The sequence below is a fragment of the Lutjanus erythropterus genome, chromosome 15 (assembly GCF_056507025.1).
Source record: "Lutjanus erythropterus isolate fLutEry1 chromosome 15, fLutEry1.hap2, whole genome shotgun sequence".
Lineage (NCBI taxonomy): Eukaryota > Metazoa > Chordata > Actinopteri > Lutjaniformes > Lutjanidae > Lutjanus > Lutjanus erythropterus.
Genome location: NC_139331.1, coordinates 7,115,180 through 7,128,547, shown reverse-complemented (window position 1 = coordinate 7,128,547; position 13,368 = coordinate 7,115,180). Strand labels below are relative to the sequence as shown.

Genomic DNA, 13,368 nt, shown 5'->3' with positions numbered 1-13,368 from the left:
ACAATTAATTAAATTTTAACTGTATAAGAAAAGTATTCACACCCACTCTCATCTGTTGATGGTGATTAATGTACACTTTACTGTTATCTTTCATTGGCTAAATGCATTTATTGAAGTCAGGTCTGAACCTTGAGCACAAATGTTTGATGGGCTCCTAGCGAACTTCAGGTAGTAGACAGACAAAATATTTAACGCTTTACCTCATCAACATCACTGATTCTTGTAAATATATGTTTATTAATATGTTATGTTCTGAATTTCATACATGTTCTGAATTTGATGCCTGCAATATGTTTAAAAAATGTCATATTTTCTTTTAACAACACTCAGTGGGTTTAAAGTGAAATTCTTTCTCATTCTTGCTTGATATACGACTTGAGGTGCTCAACAGTCTGGCATCGCCATTGTTGTAGTTTTTGCTTCATAATGCACCACACATTTTCAATAGGAGACAGGTCTGGACTGCAGGAAGGATGGTCCAGACCTGAACTCTTTTATTACAAGGCCACGCTGCTGTAGCACGTATTGAATGTGTCTTGGCATTGTCTTACCGAAATAAGCAAGGACGTCTCTGACAAAGACGTTGTCTGGATGGCAGCATGTACCTGTATGTACCTTTCGGTGTTAATGGGGCCTTCACAAATGTGATAGTTACCCATGATGCCATAGGTACTAACACACCCCTATACCATAATAGCTGCTGGATTTTGAAATTAGCGCTGGCAACAACATGGATGGTCCTTCAAAAAACTTTGTTAAAATGTGGTTAACCATAATGTTTTCATCATGGTGTTGTGTAAGATAAACTTGTTAAACTGATGGCACACTTGCTGATGCTTTTTCTCTCTCACATTTGCTGTACAAACTGCATGTTTACCCCATTTTTTACTGTTCACTGATACAGGTGAGAGGGGGGTCAAGCAGACATTACTGTATTTTACCTATTACATCATTCTGTTCAGGTTTTAAAAGAAATGAATATGATTTTGATTGGTTATATACCGTGTCATGCCCTGAAATTTATGATTTTTTAATTTTTTTTCTGCTGTTTAAGCCCCCAAGTAGGCGTAGACCCACAGGCTTGTGCCCAGAATGCCCATTGGATAATCTGGCCCAGACTCTCTCCAAACTTCCTGAATAAATGCATAAATGTGGATAACAAACTAGCTGCCACAACAGAAAGCGCAGATGTTTGAATTAATGAGAGTAAATCAGGACTGTTGTGGTTCCCATAATCCTTTTGGACAGCCAGGCTTCCACTGCATGTTATTCAAATCGGCCGACAATGAAGCATGCTTTGTGTTCATGCGTGCGTCTGGTACTTCTGTGGTCAAACAGATTTACATAGAGTTTTTGATTTTATGCTGCCTTTTGAAAGGTTGTTGACATGTTGGCTCCAGTCAGGACGAATTTTGCCCTCAACTACTTCCTTTTTAAACACTTCATTGTCTGGCGTTCGAGAGATAAGCCGGGTAATTGACGGCGGGCACTGTGCCTACTGCGCAGCAATAACTTGCTTTTACACCACACATGAAAGGCCGATTTGTTCCAGTGGCAATCCCGGCTCTTTGTGTCAATGTGATTCACAAATGCAATATTAAAATCTAAATCTCGGGATCTGAAAATCCAAAGACAGGGAAATTTTTAGTTTGACTTAATATGTCCAAATCAAGTACTGTTTGACATTTTATATGGTTGGTTGGTCAGCCACATTTTTTTTTCACATGTGATGAGCTGTATGATAGTTTTATGAAACATGAGGCAGTTTTTCACTTCATTTCCTTCCCGCAATCACGTTGTTAGGGGTGTGGTGTGAATGTTTCAAATAGCATGCTGTCACTCAGCGGACGGGAAGGATCTTGTTGTGCCTTATGATGCAAAAATCATTTATGGCACTGCCAAAACTTATTTCATCAAATCAGAAACACGCAGAGTGAGCAAAGGGGGAGAAAAAAAAAAAGCAAGAGTGGAGGGGAAAAGTGGAGGAAGAGTTTTATAACCAAACAACTGCACTCGTTTTCAGGGTCAACAGGCTGCTGAAATAACCCCCAAATACTATGATGGAAGAAAAATGGATCTGACAGTTTGTTTGGTTTTCTTTTGTCTGGCCCTTGCCTTTCAGCACATGACAAAATATGAGGTGCTTTGACTGGTTTAACAGCTATGGTTCTCACCTTGACCAACAAACCACTACAGACAATCACCAATCCACCGCTCTGACCTCATTACAACACATATACCTGCAGGCACTCCACTTTTCTCTTGATTATGGTTACCAGTCAGTTATTGTGCTCTTATGTTATTACACTATATATATTGTACAATTTGTTTCAACTTCTATTATATATACATATTATAATATTATAATTACTGTATGGTGTGTGTATATTACATAAACTGTCTGACATTATATAAATGTATTATTGGTGTGAATCCTCAAAGCATAAATCAAGCACTGCAGTTTAGCTCAAAGCTCATATTTCTTTCATTTCTTTTTCACTTTTCATATAATAATGTTTCACAACTTTCTGACATTTTGAGTCATATTCAACTTTTCAACCCCATTCACACTAATCGGACCATTTCCCATTTTTACGTTTCAACAAACCTTAAAATATTCTGTCATACATTGTTGATATTATTCAACTTTAAAAGCCAACAATGCAGTTTAGCATCAGATTTCAACATCCAACATTCACACCACAATTTCTACATAAATTGTCTTCTCTAGTCATGCATGTTGTACTTATTATGTGCTTATGTATGCATCATATTATTCTCTTTCACTTCTATTATATATGCTTCTTGCATTATTGTGGCTGTATGGTGTGTGTATATTACATAAACTGCCCATATATGATATATAACATTATATAGTTGATTTATTATTGGTGCGAATGCTGGAAGCATAAGTCAAGCAGTGCAGTGCTTTTTCCACTTTTCCAACTATTCAACTCATACTCTTTCAATTCATACTTTTTTATCTAGTCTTTCATACTTTAAGCCAGAAACTCCATTCAAACCTTGTTATGTTTCACATCTTTCTTACATGATAAGTTTTATTTAACGTTTGAACCCCATTCACACTAATTAGAGCATTTCACACTTAAATGTTCCATCAGCTTTTCAACAAACCTTAAAATATTCTTTCATGCATTGTTGATATTATTCAACTTTTAAAGCCAGCAATGCAGTTTAGCACCAGCATTTCAACATCCAGCATTCACACCACAATTTCTACATAAACTGCTTTCATGCATGTATATGTGCTTATGTATGTATCATATTATTCTCTTTCACTTCTATTGTATTCTTATATGTTTTTTATATTATTATAACTGTGTGGTGTGTGTGTATATTACATAAACTGCCCATAGAGTATATATAACAGTATATAGTTACTTTATTACTGGTGTGAATAATGGAAGTGTCAAGCACTACAGTTTAGCTCCCAGCTTACAGTATATTTTGCCTCCTTCATACTCTTTTCAACTTTTATATGCCCTTTAATACTTAATGACAGAAAATCCAAACTCCTCATAATGTTCCACATGTCCACATCTTTCATGCATTACGATTTTTATTTAAATTTTAAATTATATTCATACTAATTAGACCCATTCTCATGTTTCCAACTCTTCCTTGTCCTTCAGCTGCTTCTTTGTATAAATTAAAGCCAGTAATTCAGTTAGTGTGTATGTGTGTTGTACTTATTATTTATGTTTATGTGCTTATGTGTAGTTCACACATCTGCTATCCGAGTTGCACTATTGGACATCTTTTGCACAAATATTGTATTTGCACAATCCATTTATACATATAGCGTAATGTATTGTAGTGTATATTGAATACTGCTTTTTAGTTTCTTTGCCCTATCATGTTATTATATCTTAAATTAATATGCCATGAATAAACCAGCATGGTTCTTTTACACCTTACTTTTGGAACAGTTTCCCACCAATCAAGAGTTTTCTGTGTTTTTGCATTTTTACTTTGATCCATCAAAGCCAGCCTTAAACTACGTTTTCTCACCCATTATCCCACAAGGTGTCACTCACACATCCAGGTTGGTTTTAAGTAACACCTGTGTATGTTTTGAAACACAATCATATCTTGCCTTATTTTCCTTTATCTAGAAATGTGTCTTATTATTATTATTATTATTTTTTTAAATGTCAATCATGTTAAGACACCTTATTTTGTAGCATGATATGAACTTTTCATTGTGTGGAGTTTTTTTGTGGTTCACCTTCACTCTTAGTTTCAACTGTGCATCATATTAGAATATAAATAAAAATACAAATTATCCTCACACAAGCTCTAGCTGTAAGAGACCCTATCAAGCACTGTCATGCAATATTTATGGAAAAGGTGCTTATCGGATCTTGTGTCTATTGTGTCAAATGGTGACACGATTTGTACTGCATTTTATCTTATTTTGTTTTTTGTTTACTGTGGTAGAGTACTAGTATTATTATTTATGATTTATTGTGTACATCACGTGAGTCTACAATTATATGCAATCACAAACTGGATGTATTATAAAAGATTAAAATAAGTATATGTAGTTTGATCATGATGATTTGTGGTTCAGTAAAAAAAACACTCACACACCACAGATGTCACAAATTGTTGGGAGGAGCTGGAGTGAGTGCATTAATTTTCTCTCCCTGCTCCCTCACACTCGTACAGTAGTTACTGTACTCTGCTGAGTGGACCAATAATATCGGGGGGGATCAACATTCCATTAAACACTCCTCTCGCGGGACTGTCCGGCCTGAAACATCGCGAAGTTTCTTGGTACTTTTATATATTTTGGTGGCAGAAGGCAGGCAGGCAGCAGCAACCCGTGGAGGCAAGTCCAAGAAAGGTGGAGACTCCTGGTTAACTTCCTGCACAATAATCTTGAAGCACCACCAAGAGAGAAGTCGGGAGGCTGCTGCTGCTGCTGCTGCTGCTGCTGCTTCTGGGGCAAGGACGAATGGATATACGACCCACTTGACTTCTTTTTTAGGCAGTGAATCGACAGAAAAAAAAGCACTTTGTGGTCGATTATACACACCTACCTGGCTAGTAGCTTAGCTAGCAGTGAGGCTGCTGGAGAAGATTCCCAACGTTTGATAGCGAGGCGGCGGTGCGAAGGACGGGCAGGAATGGGTGAGTTTTCCATGATGTGGCGCCTGTGTTGTGTTTCTGTGCGAACTATTCCCTTTTCTTGACCCAACATACAAAACAAGTCGAACGACTGTGGGGTATTAAAGCAAGTGTCAGTGACAGGAATGCCGCTTTTAGCGTTTGCCAGCAGGGAGTTAAAGTTAGCAAGGCGGTTAGCTAGCAGGTTAGCCTAGCCAGCAGTTAGCTGTCTGCTTAACTGGATAACGCCACCTCCATCCTTGGATTTGGCTGCAGTTCTAGCTAATGTTAACATGAGCTACCTTAAAGCTCATGTCAACACGGCCTCTGCAAAACCATTTACACCCTTAAAACTACTTTATGCGCCTGAAATCCACAGTTCATCCCAGTTTATTCTCGTCAGGCGGTGGTCTGTAAGCAAAAGTTGGGACGCTTCGCAGTGGATATGTGTCGAAATAACTCCACAGAGAGGAAACTTGGACCGTAAGGTTAGCTTTCTTCTCAGAGAACAGGTTAACTTCCCCTTTTCACATAGGTCACTTATAAGGAAAACACTGTGTCGTGACTTACTTTGTTTCCATGACAGTGACCGTCTTACTGCAAGTTCCCACACCCAAATTCATGTAATGCTGTGCTGCTCTCCACCTAACATTGGCTACGATTATATGCACGCTATTTTTCCACTATTATTCAGAACATGGTAATATTCTGAATGTGATACAGACCATGTAAACAGCATATTCCAGTTGGATATTCTGAATTAGGCCATATTGTGATCGGAGCATATTCTACTTAAGATATGTGAGATGTGCTGGTATTATTATTATTATTATTATTATTAGTTATCTCTATGCTGTAAACAAACCAACTAGCCAACAGTTTGCAAGGCTAGAGTAGAGATGTGTGCGGAAAATAAAATCCCAGATTGTTGGTCCAAGGGAGAAACAAGCTTATGTTTAAACGTTACTTTAAACCGTTGATATCTACAGGTTTTTGGACATGCACAGATATAAGTGTTGACCTTTTCAAAAAAGAGATTAAGGAATGATAGAGGGAGGTTGTGTTTGCACAATCATTGTCTGGAAACACTGGAAAAATTGGGGGAAAAAATCCAATTTTGGCACAAAGCGACATCCATAATTGGAGTATATGTGACGAACATTCATTTCCATTTGCCATGTAAACTGTTTAGTAGGAATACTGTCTTTTTCAGAATAAGGCCAAGAAACTTTATATTGTGTGCATGTAAATCTAGTCATTGAACTCATGCAGACCTGTTTTTTCATGTGGCCCCAGCTTTTAACCTTAAAGAAATAGTTTGAAATATTTGAAGTGGGGTTGTTTGAGGTTCTTTTCGTAGTCAGTGAGCACGTCCCCACTTTGGAGAATTAACAGGATTGCTGATGAATGAAGCAAAGCAATGTCTTGCTGTGGTCAGGGTCTTTTAGTTCCAGGAACTAGTTTTCAAGGAACGAAAAGGTTCCTTCAGCCTGTCTGTGTCACCACTGTGGTCTAAAGACATGCTAAAATTAGGCAAATCAGCCTGATGTGTGGAAAAAGTGGCGGTTGTTTACACGTAATTTTTGCGTGCAACAAGGCCTGGACTTGCCCATCTGTCTCCCTAAATAAAAACAAACTGGTTTTGGCTGCAGATTTTTTTAAAAAACAGCAGCTGAAATAAAATGCTGCAACTACTTGACCAATCAGAAAGGCCCCATCTCCAAAGTTCCTGTACTACTGAAAAGTACTAACCCTAAACAGGAACTTTTGGGGTAAAATAATATACCTGGAACATACTTTAGACCCTGGTCCCTGTGGTGGAGTTCTGTCAGAGGTTCCTAGTCCCTGGGGAAAGTTCCACTGGTGGAAACTTCGCTAGTCATCTAAAATGGCCCAACCATAAAAAAATAAACATCAGTTTGAGTGTATTCTATATTTAGAATATTGTCACCGCTTTACCTACCTGACACCTGGCCTTTTTCAACAGGAAACTGCTGTTGTAAAGACCCCTGTGCCAGATATAGTTCTCTTCAAAGCCAGTTCCTCTCTATTAGTTTTGAAGAGAGCAATATGAGACTCTTATAACTGTGGTTTTCTGTTAGAAAAGGCTGTCCGATGGCAAAGTAAGTGTTATATTTTAGTGCATACTTAAACTGATATTGATTTTCTTAGACTAAAATACATTTTGCTGCTGACCCTGTCCACAGCAGTTCATTGCTTAGCTTCCTACACCAGCACTCCTACTGCTTCACCCAACCGGGGGCGGGCCTACCACCATCTACTGTGGGTAATACAGTCCCATAAAACCCCACTTCAAAACTCTCCTTTTTAGAATAAAACATAAAAATGAACCTGATGCTCAAGGTGATTCAGTTCTCTTTTAGCCAGCATCATCATATATTCAGGGTATTTCACTGCCAAACTTGAAACCAGACAGTTGAAAAAAGTTGCTATCTTTGATACTGTATGCATGAGTTTAAAAAAAGACACCAGCAGTGGGTGATGCTTACTTCTTCACAGAGTGGTGGTTGTGATGGTCATGCTGACTGAATGTAGAGGAAACACACTGATCTGAGTGTGTATTTGCAAACCTTCTGTATCATGAGACCTGCCGACTGCACGTCGCTAGATGCGCAGTGTGTGGTTTGTGTGGCTGTGTGTAGCAGGACTAGTTCAAGAACTTTGCTATGTTGTAAAACAGGTTTTAAGCTCAGCCTCGCTGAGCCTTCAGATGTGTAAGGTTGCAGACTGTGGTTTTGACATTCAAAGTAAAGAGAACTGCTTCACACAAAACTGCTTTGCATGAACTGTAGCTTACACTTTGTTCTGAATACTACAGTGATGCACCATAGCAAGGGTGTAGGAGGCATTTGAAACTATACTTAAACTGAAAAGAGAATAACAAAAATAAGTGTGGATGATAATCAGACAACAAGCTGGGGAGTTGTTAAAATGTGGATATCATTCATATGGAAAAATGATTTCTCTTTTGAACATTAAAAATATCTGGCAGTCACTTCAGATTTCTTAACTAGTGTCCATTTGTAGGACACATGAGTTTGTAATGCATTGTACTCTTCTTTGGTATGCCTTTCCTCATGTTGCTCATTGCTGAGGGTATCTCAGCTATGTTTGAACATGTCTGGGCTGTGTGTGTTTGTGTGTGTGAGTGAGCAAGCCCCTCACATTTTGTGTTTGCTTTCCCCGAACTGAGCTGAGGCTATATGCAGCCTTCTGCTGGTTAATTGACTCAAATCCACATACTAGATTTAGCATGAAGTAGGTGGAAATACCAGTTCTGTGCCTGGTCCGTTCCCCTCCCTTAAACCAGAAACCTTGCATTTTTCTTTTTTATTTTAATAGTGCATAGTACAGAGAAAGAAGGAAATGAGAGTAGAAAAAGAGAGTAGTGATGACATGCAACAAAGGTAACCAGCTAGACACTGACTGGGGACAGTATGAGCAAATGTACAGTTTCTTAAGCTCCCCAGGCCACTGCAGGATTTAATAGAACCAGCCACCTAAACAAAGATGGGACATGTGCCAAATGTCTGATTAAATATTAACCTCTCCGGCCTCAACCAATATTTACCACCATGTGCTTTGTGTTAATTTCCCACCCTGGTTTTACCTGAACTGATGAAGGTCAGTTTACCTAGCCTGCTTTATCTGGTGCTTACAAGTTCATTCTCTTCTAAATGTAGCCTAAGTTGGTCCTATAAAGAGGTATGTAATAATATATTCTAGAAAAAAATGTTCATCAAAAATACTTTCTTCTTCATTTATACCTTTGGTGCTGTTTATCCATTTAGATAGTTGTTTTGTGAGGTGCAGAGTTTTGGCAATATCAGCCGTAGCAATGATAGCCTTCTCTTGAATATAATGGAACTAGATTGCTGTTATATTACATTGCTTTTTTTTGCACAGCCTGCCACTTACCTGAACCGATAACAAAATAAACTTTGTGCTGCTTGCCAGCTAGTTAGTGCATCTAACCTGTGTCTGCATCCTCTCCTCCCCTCCTCGAGGATGGATAACCTGGAATTACAGACGCAGGTAAAAGGAGAGAAATACACAAGCTGACATGATAGATGGTTGTCACGCCTGGGCCAGATGCTTGTTAGCACTTCTTCTTCTTTGGGTTAGGCAGACTACTGTTTTCCTTTATTTTGACAGATATTAATATACTGTATATACTTTCTTCATTTTAGCAAAGTTATCCAGGTTGACTTAAGTGTAGGGTAAAAACAGTTCAGCTTCCTCCTTCGAAGTGAGTACTTGTGCAGTAGTGTATAATGTAGTTTTGTTTGCGTTGAAATGGATTTTATGAAATAATTCAGTAACTGATATCAAAATACCCAGCCTTGTGACGGATTCTACGCAAGATGTGTTAAGGTACAGCACTAAGAGTAACTCACTAGTGTATTTGGCAGTGCTAAACACAGAATTATGGCATTTACACTTGTAAAATGAAAATAGACTTGAAGAATAAAGAAAAGTTAGGAGTGGAAAGGTACACAAAATTCATGGTTCGGTACATACATTGGCTTGGGAGTCATGGTTTGGTACATTTTTGATACAGCTTGAAACACAAAAATTGTAGGAAATACCATTTGTGTAATTTATTTTAAAAAAGTAAGCTTTCAACCGTGGCTCATTGACCACCATTACAGTTAATGCACTCAAAATTTTGGTTTATAAAATAACTACTAAATAAATGATCAGTGACTCTCCATTGTTAAACCTGTTGCTATCTCGGAGAAGCACAACATGTACATGTGAAAGCACATTGTAGCAGAGCTCAAGCACTTTGACCTGCTACTTATATCCTGTATAGTCATATATCTGCACAGAGAAACACTCATAAAGTATTAATGGCATTAGTTATTGCCTTGGTCTGAATCTGTGATGAGAGTCTGTCTGAACACTTTGGGGAGAAAGACTTGCCTTTCACTCTGTTTTTGCTAATTGACACATTCAGGTGATGCCATCATAAATGACATGTTGAAAGTGTTTCCATAGACAAACCTGGTTTCACAAAAACAAATCAGGCACACTGTTAAACTAATCTTGGTCCCACTACATGAGTTTGATGAGCCAGGCTAAACTAACTAGCATGCTATAGCTGATACACAAAAGCAGGTGCACTGTCAAAATGTTTTGGGTAAAACTGTAAAACCCACGAGTAGTGGCTCTTTTTAGAACCCCCCCCCCCCCCCAATATAAAAATTTGCATGGACAAAATTGTACACAGTGAACTATGAACCTGATTTCTCGTTGTGTGGGTGCTTGAAAACTTAAATGGTTGCAATTAAAATCTAAATTTATTAACCAGTATTCAGTTATCTAAAGAGCCACTGTGTTCCACAGACTGGGCCCTGTTGTAAACCCAAGACTAGATTCTCAGACGTGAGGGTAAAAGGACTGTTTGCTGGTCGGACACCTTAATTGTGGAGAGGCATGTGGAAATAATTTTAGCCAGACTGATATGTTCCTTTAAGCTGTTAAATATTTCCTATTTTTAGAGTTTTATACCATCCTCCAAACATGTGTTTTGAATTTTGGCGAAGCTTCTCAAATGCGTACATTGGAATCCCAGATTATACCATAAAACAAGCTGTCGATGTCGATACTGTTTACATCGTCGTTTCTCACAGTGATCTATTAGTCTCCCATATTATGTCTGTAAATGCAACAATGCTCATGTCTCCTCTCAGACATCCATGACATGTTTACTCTCTGACATTTGACAGGTGCAGCCATTGTTTGCACATGGCACTGGGCCTTTTGTTTGCCCATAGAGCTGTGGGTTATGTCATTTGTGAAGCAGGACAGGTTTAATAATAACTTGAATAATAGTGATAGATACTGTTCGGAGTGTGTTTGATTGTCTAGTTGCCCACAATGAGCTTCCAGGTGTGTGTAATGTGTGGCAGCAAGGCGTTGGTATAAAGCACACAGTGGGTCCTGTGGGTAAATAAAGGTGAGCAGGAGAATTCATTTGATTTCTCTCGGTAACACTTTGCCCTTCATATCAGCCACCTCTCAGATCAGTGGGAAGGAATGCAGTTATGAGTTTCCTCTTTACTGATTGTGTGTGTGAGAGAAGCACAGAGAGCACACTGATTTAGACAGTCTGCCTGGCAGTCAGCTCGCCTGCGTGGCCTTCAGTACCCCCCCCCCACCTCCCCCCTTCTCTTCCTTCCTCTCCCTCGCCTGTAACATCCTCCTGTCTGTCACTTGCTTATATAAGGCTCATATTGTACAAACTCTTTACCTGGAAGCAGCATGCATGGAGAGGAAAACAATAACCTGGAAATTCCTTCCCTTCTGCCGAACTTCGGCTCACCGCACAGACGGGAAGTGAGATCAAACTTTGCTGTGCACTCTCAGGAATTTTATTGGTGCACTTGAAAGCAAAGATAGCGCATAGAAAGACTTGGAAATATGTCTAGACTGAGTTACTCAGCTTGAATGCTGGTCACAGTGGCTAACAGTATTAGAGTTACTCTTCTTGATTGATCTCCTGTTCCACAATGTGAGTTTAACAAATTCACTCTGAGGAAAGCAGAAAGAAAGATCAATTGAATCTGATAAGAGGGAAACAACTCAAAGCAAGACTGGCCATGATGGTGGTATGCTGAAGAGACAATACATGCACAAAGAGGTGTACAAAGCTGCATACAGGTGATAACAATAAATTTACTGATTAGAGTAATCTAAGATACTTTTTAAATTTGTGGGCCAGACAGGGGGAAAGAGAGTCGGGGGATGACATGCAGCAAAGGGCTACAGGTTGGAATCGATCCCACAGATACTGCAAAGGACTCAGCCTCAGTACGTGAGACACAGATCCTAATAACTGAGCTACTACGGTACCCCCATCCAAGATACTTTAGTGATCCCATGTGTGAGAGGAAACAGAATTTGAAAACATTCCAGCTTGATTAGAGTGAGGCGATATCTACCAAACAGACATATGATGATGTCCACAGTGTAACACTGCGATGGATGATAGAGGTTTAATGAAAAAATCCTAAACGAGACATGGAGAGATTGTGCAGTGACCGGCAACAACAGTATCTTTTTATTTTCTCTCCCGCATGTCAAAAACAGAACATCCCCAACAACTTGTGCCTCACTGCAAATCTGAGAGGATGGGTGACATTGTCCATCAGCCCAGTCCTAAGCTTGATTGACATGTAGAATACAGGACATAGTGTTGTTTGGGACATTTTGGTGCCTGTGCAGGTGTATAGGTGTGTAATATCGCCCTATGTTGACAAATGTTTTGGTGGTATTTCAGCATGCTGAGCTGCTAACTGTGTCAAATTTTGCAGACTTGACTCCACCACTATGTACTGCATCTAGTAGCTAGCTGTAGCTGCAGCAGTGGACCAGTCAGAACTTGAAAGAGCTTGTGGTGATTGGTAATGAGAAAAAGCACACAAATAGTCATGTTTTTGTAGATCTGGGTGCAAAAGGAATTGAACACAGGCAGTGCAATATTGTTCACCAAACATTCATGTCAATAAAGCCAATTGAATTGAACAAAAAGGTGACAAAAATGCATATAAAGTGGACACTGTATCAGACTCAAATAGAGTACAATAAGTTGTCATCATCAATTAGCTTTTCCTTTTCTTGTGTTAACATAACATGGCAGTAAGGATGGAGTGTACGTCTGTAGAGGAAATGGTGCATACTAGGACACAGTGAGCATGGTTTAGCGCACTTAAAGTGAGTGTTATGCAACAACTCCTTTCAGCTTTTGACCATCGCTCCCTCACTTGTGTCTCAGCTGCAGCAAATATGTGAGGAATCCTTAGCCACCACTCCCTAAGGCCTAGGTGTTATGCCACTGTTAATGAGAAAGATAGCAGGTTTCCTAGTTTTTGTTAGTTCCTGTTTCTTTTTTGCCCTCTTCCTCCCCCTCCTTCTTTTTATCGTGTTCTTTCCCTACTCTTTTGAACACCCTCATCAGAAACAGCTGAATCTGTTTTCCTGTCAGTGCTGCTGGTCCATAAACCTGTGGTCAATGCCAAATAATCTGTGAGGAAGTGTAATGGCAGTGTGGTTTGTATCAGTCCAAAGATGTGGTTAACTTTTAATGCAGGTTATGATTGTTCATTGTAAAAGCTAGACGCCGCCTTTATCTCATCATCTCATCATGATTGTGCATCATTTCAGTCAAACAGTGTTTAGGCTAGTGGATGGGAATGTTTTTATTCATTT

General features: G+C 39.1%; 1 protein-coding gene across 1 annotated transcript in view; it reads left to right on the top strand.

Annotated features, from left to right (window-relative positions):
- Positions 1-4,726: 4,726 nt before the first annotated feature.
- cd2ap (CD2-associated protein) overlaps positions 4,727-13,368 on the top strand; it is a 70,885-nt gene continuing 62,243 nt past the window's right edge. Inside the window, exon 1 of the mRNA XM_084737254.1 lies at positions 4,727-5,157. Coding sequence (XP_084593380.1) covers positions 5,154-5,157 — 4 coding nt within the window. The 5' untranslated portion in view covers positions 4,727-5,153. The remainder of the gene's footprint in view (positions 5,158-13,368) is intronic.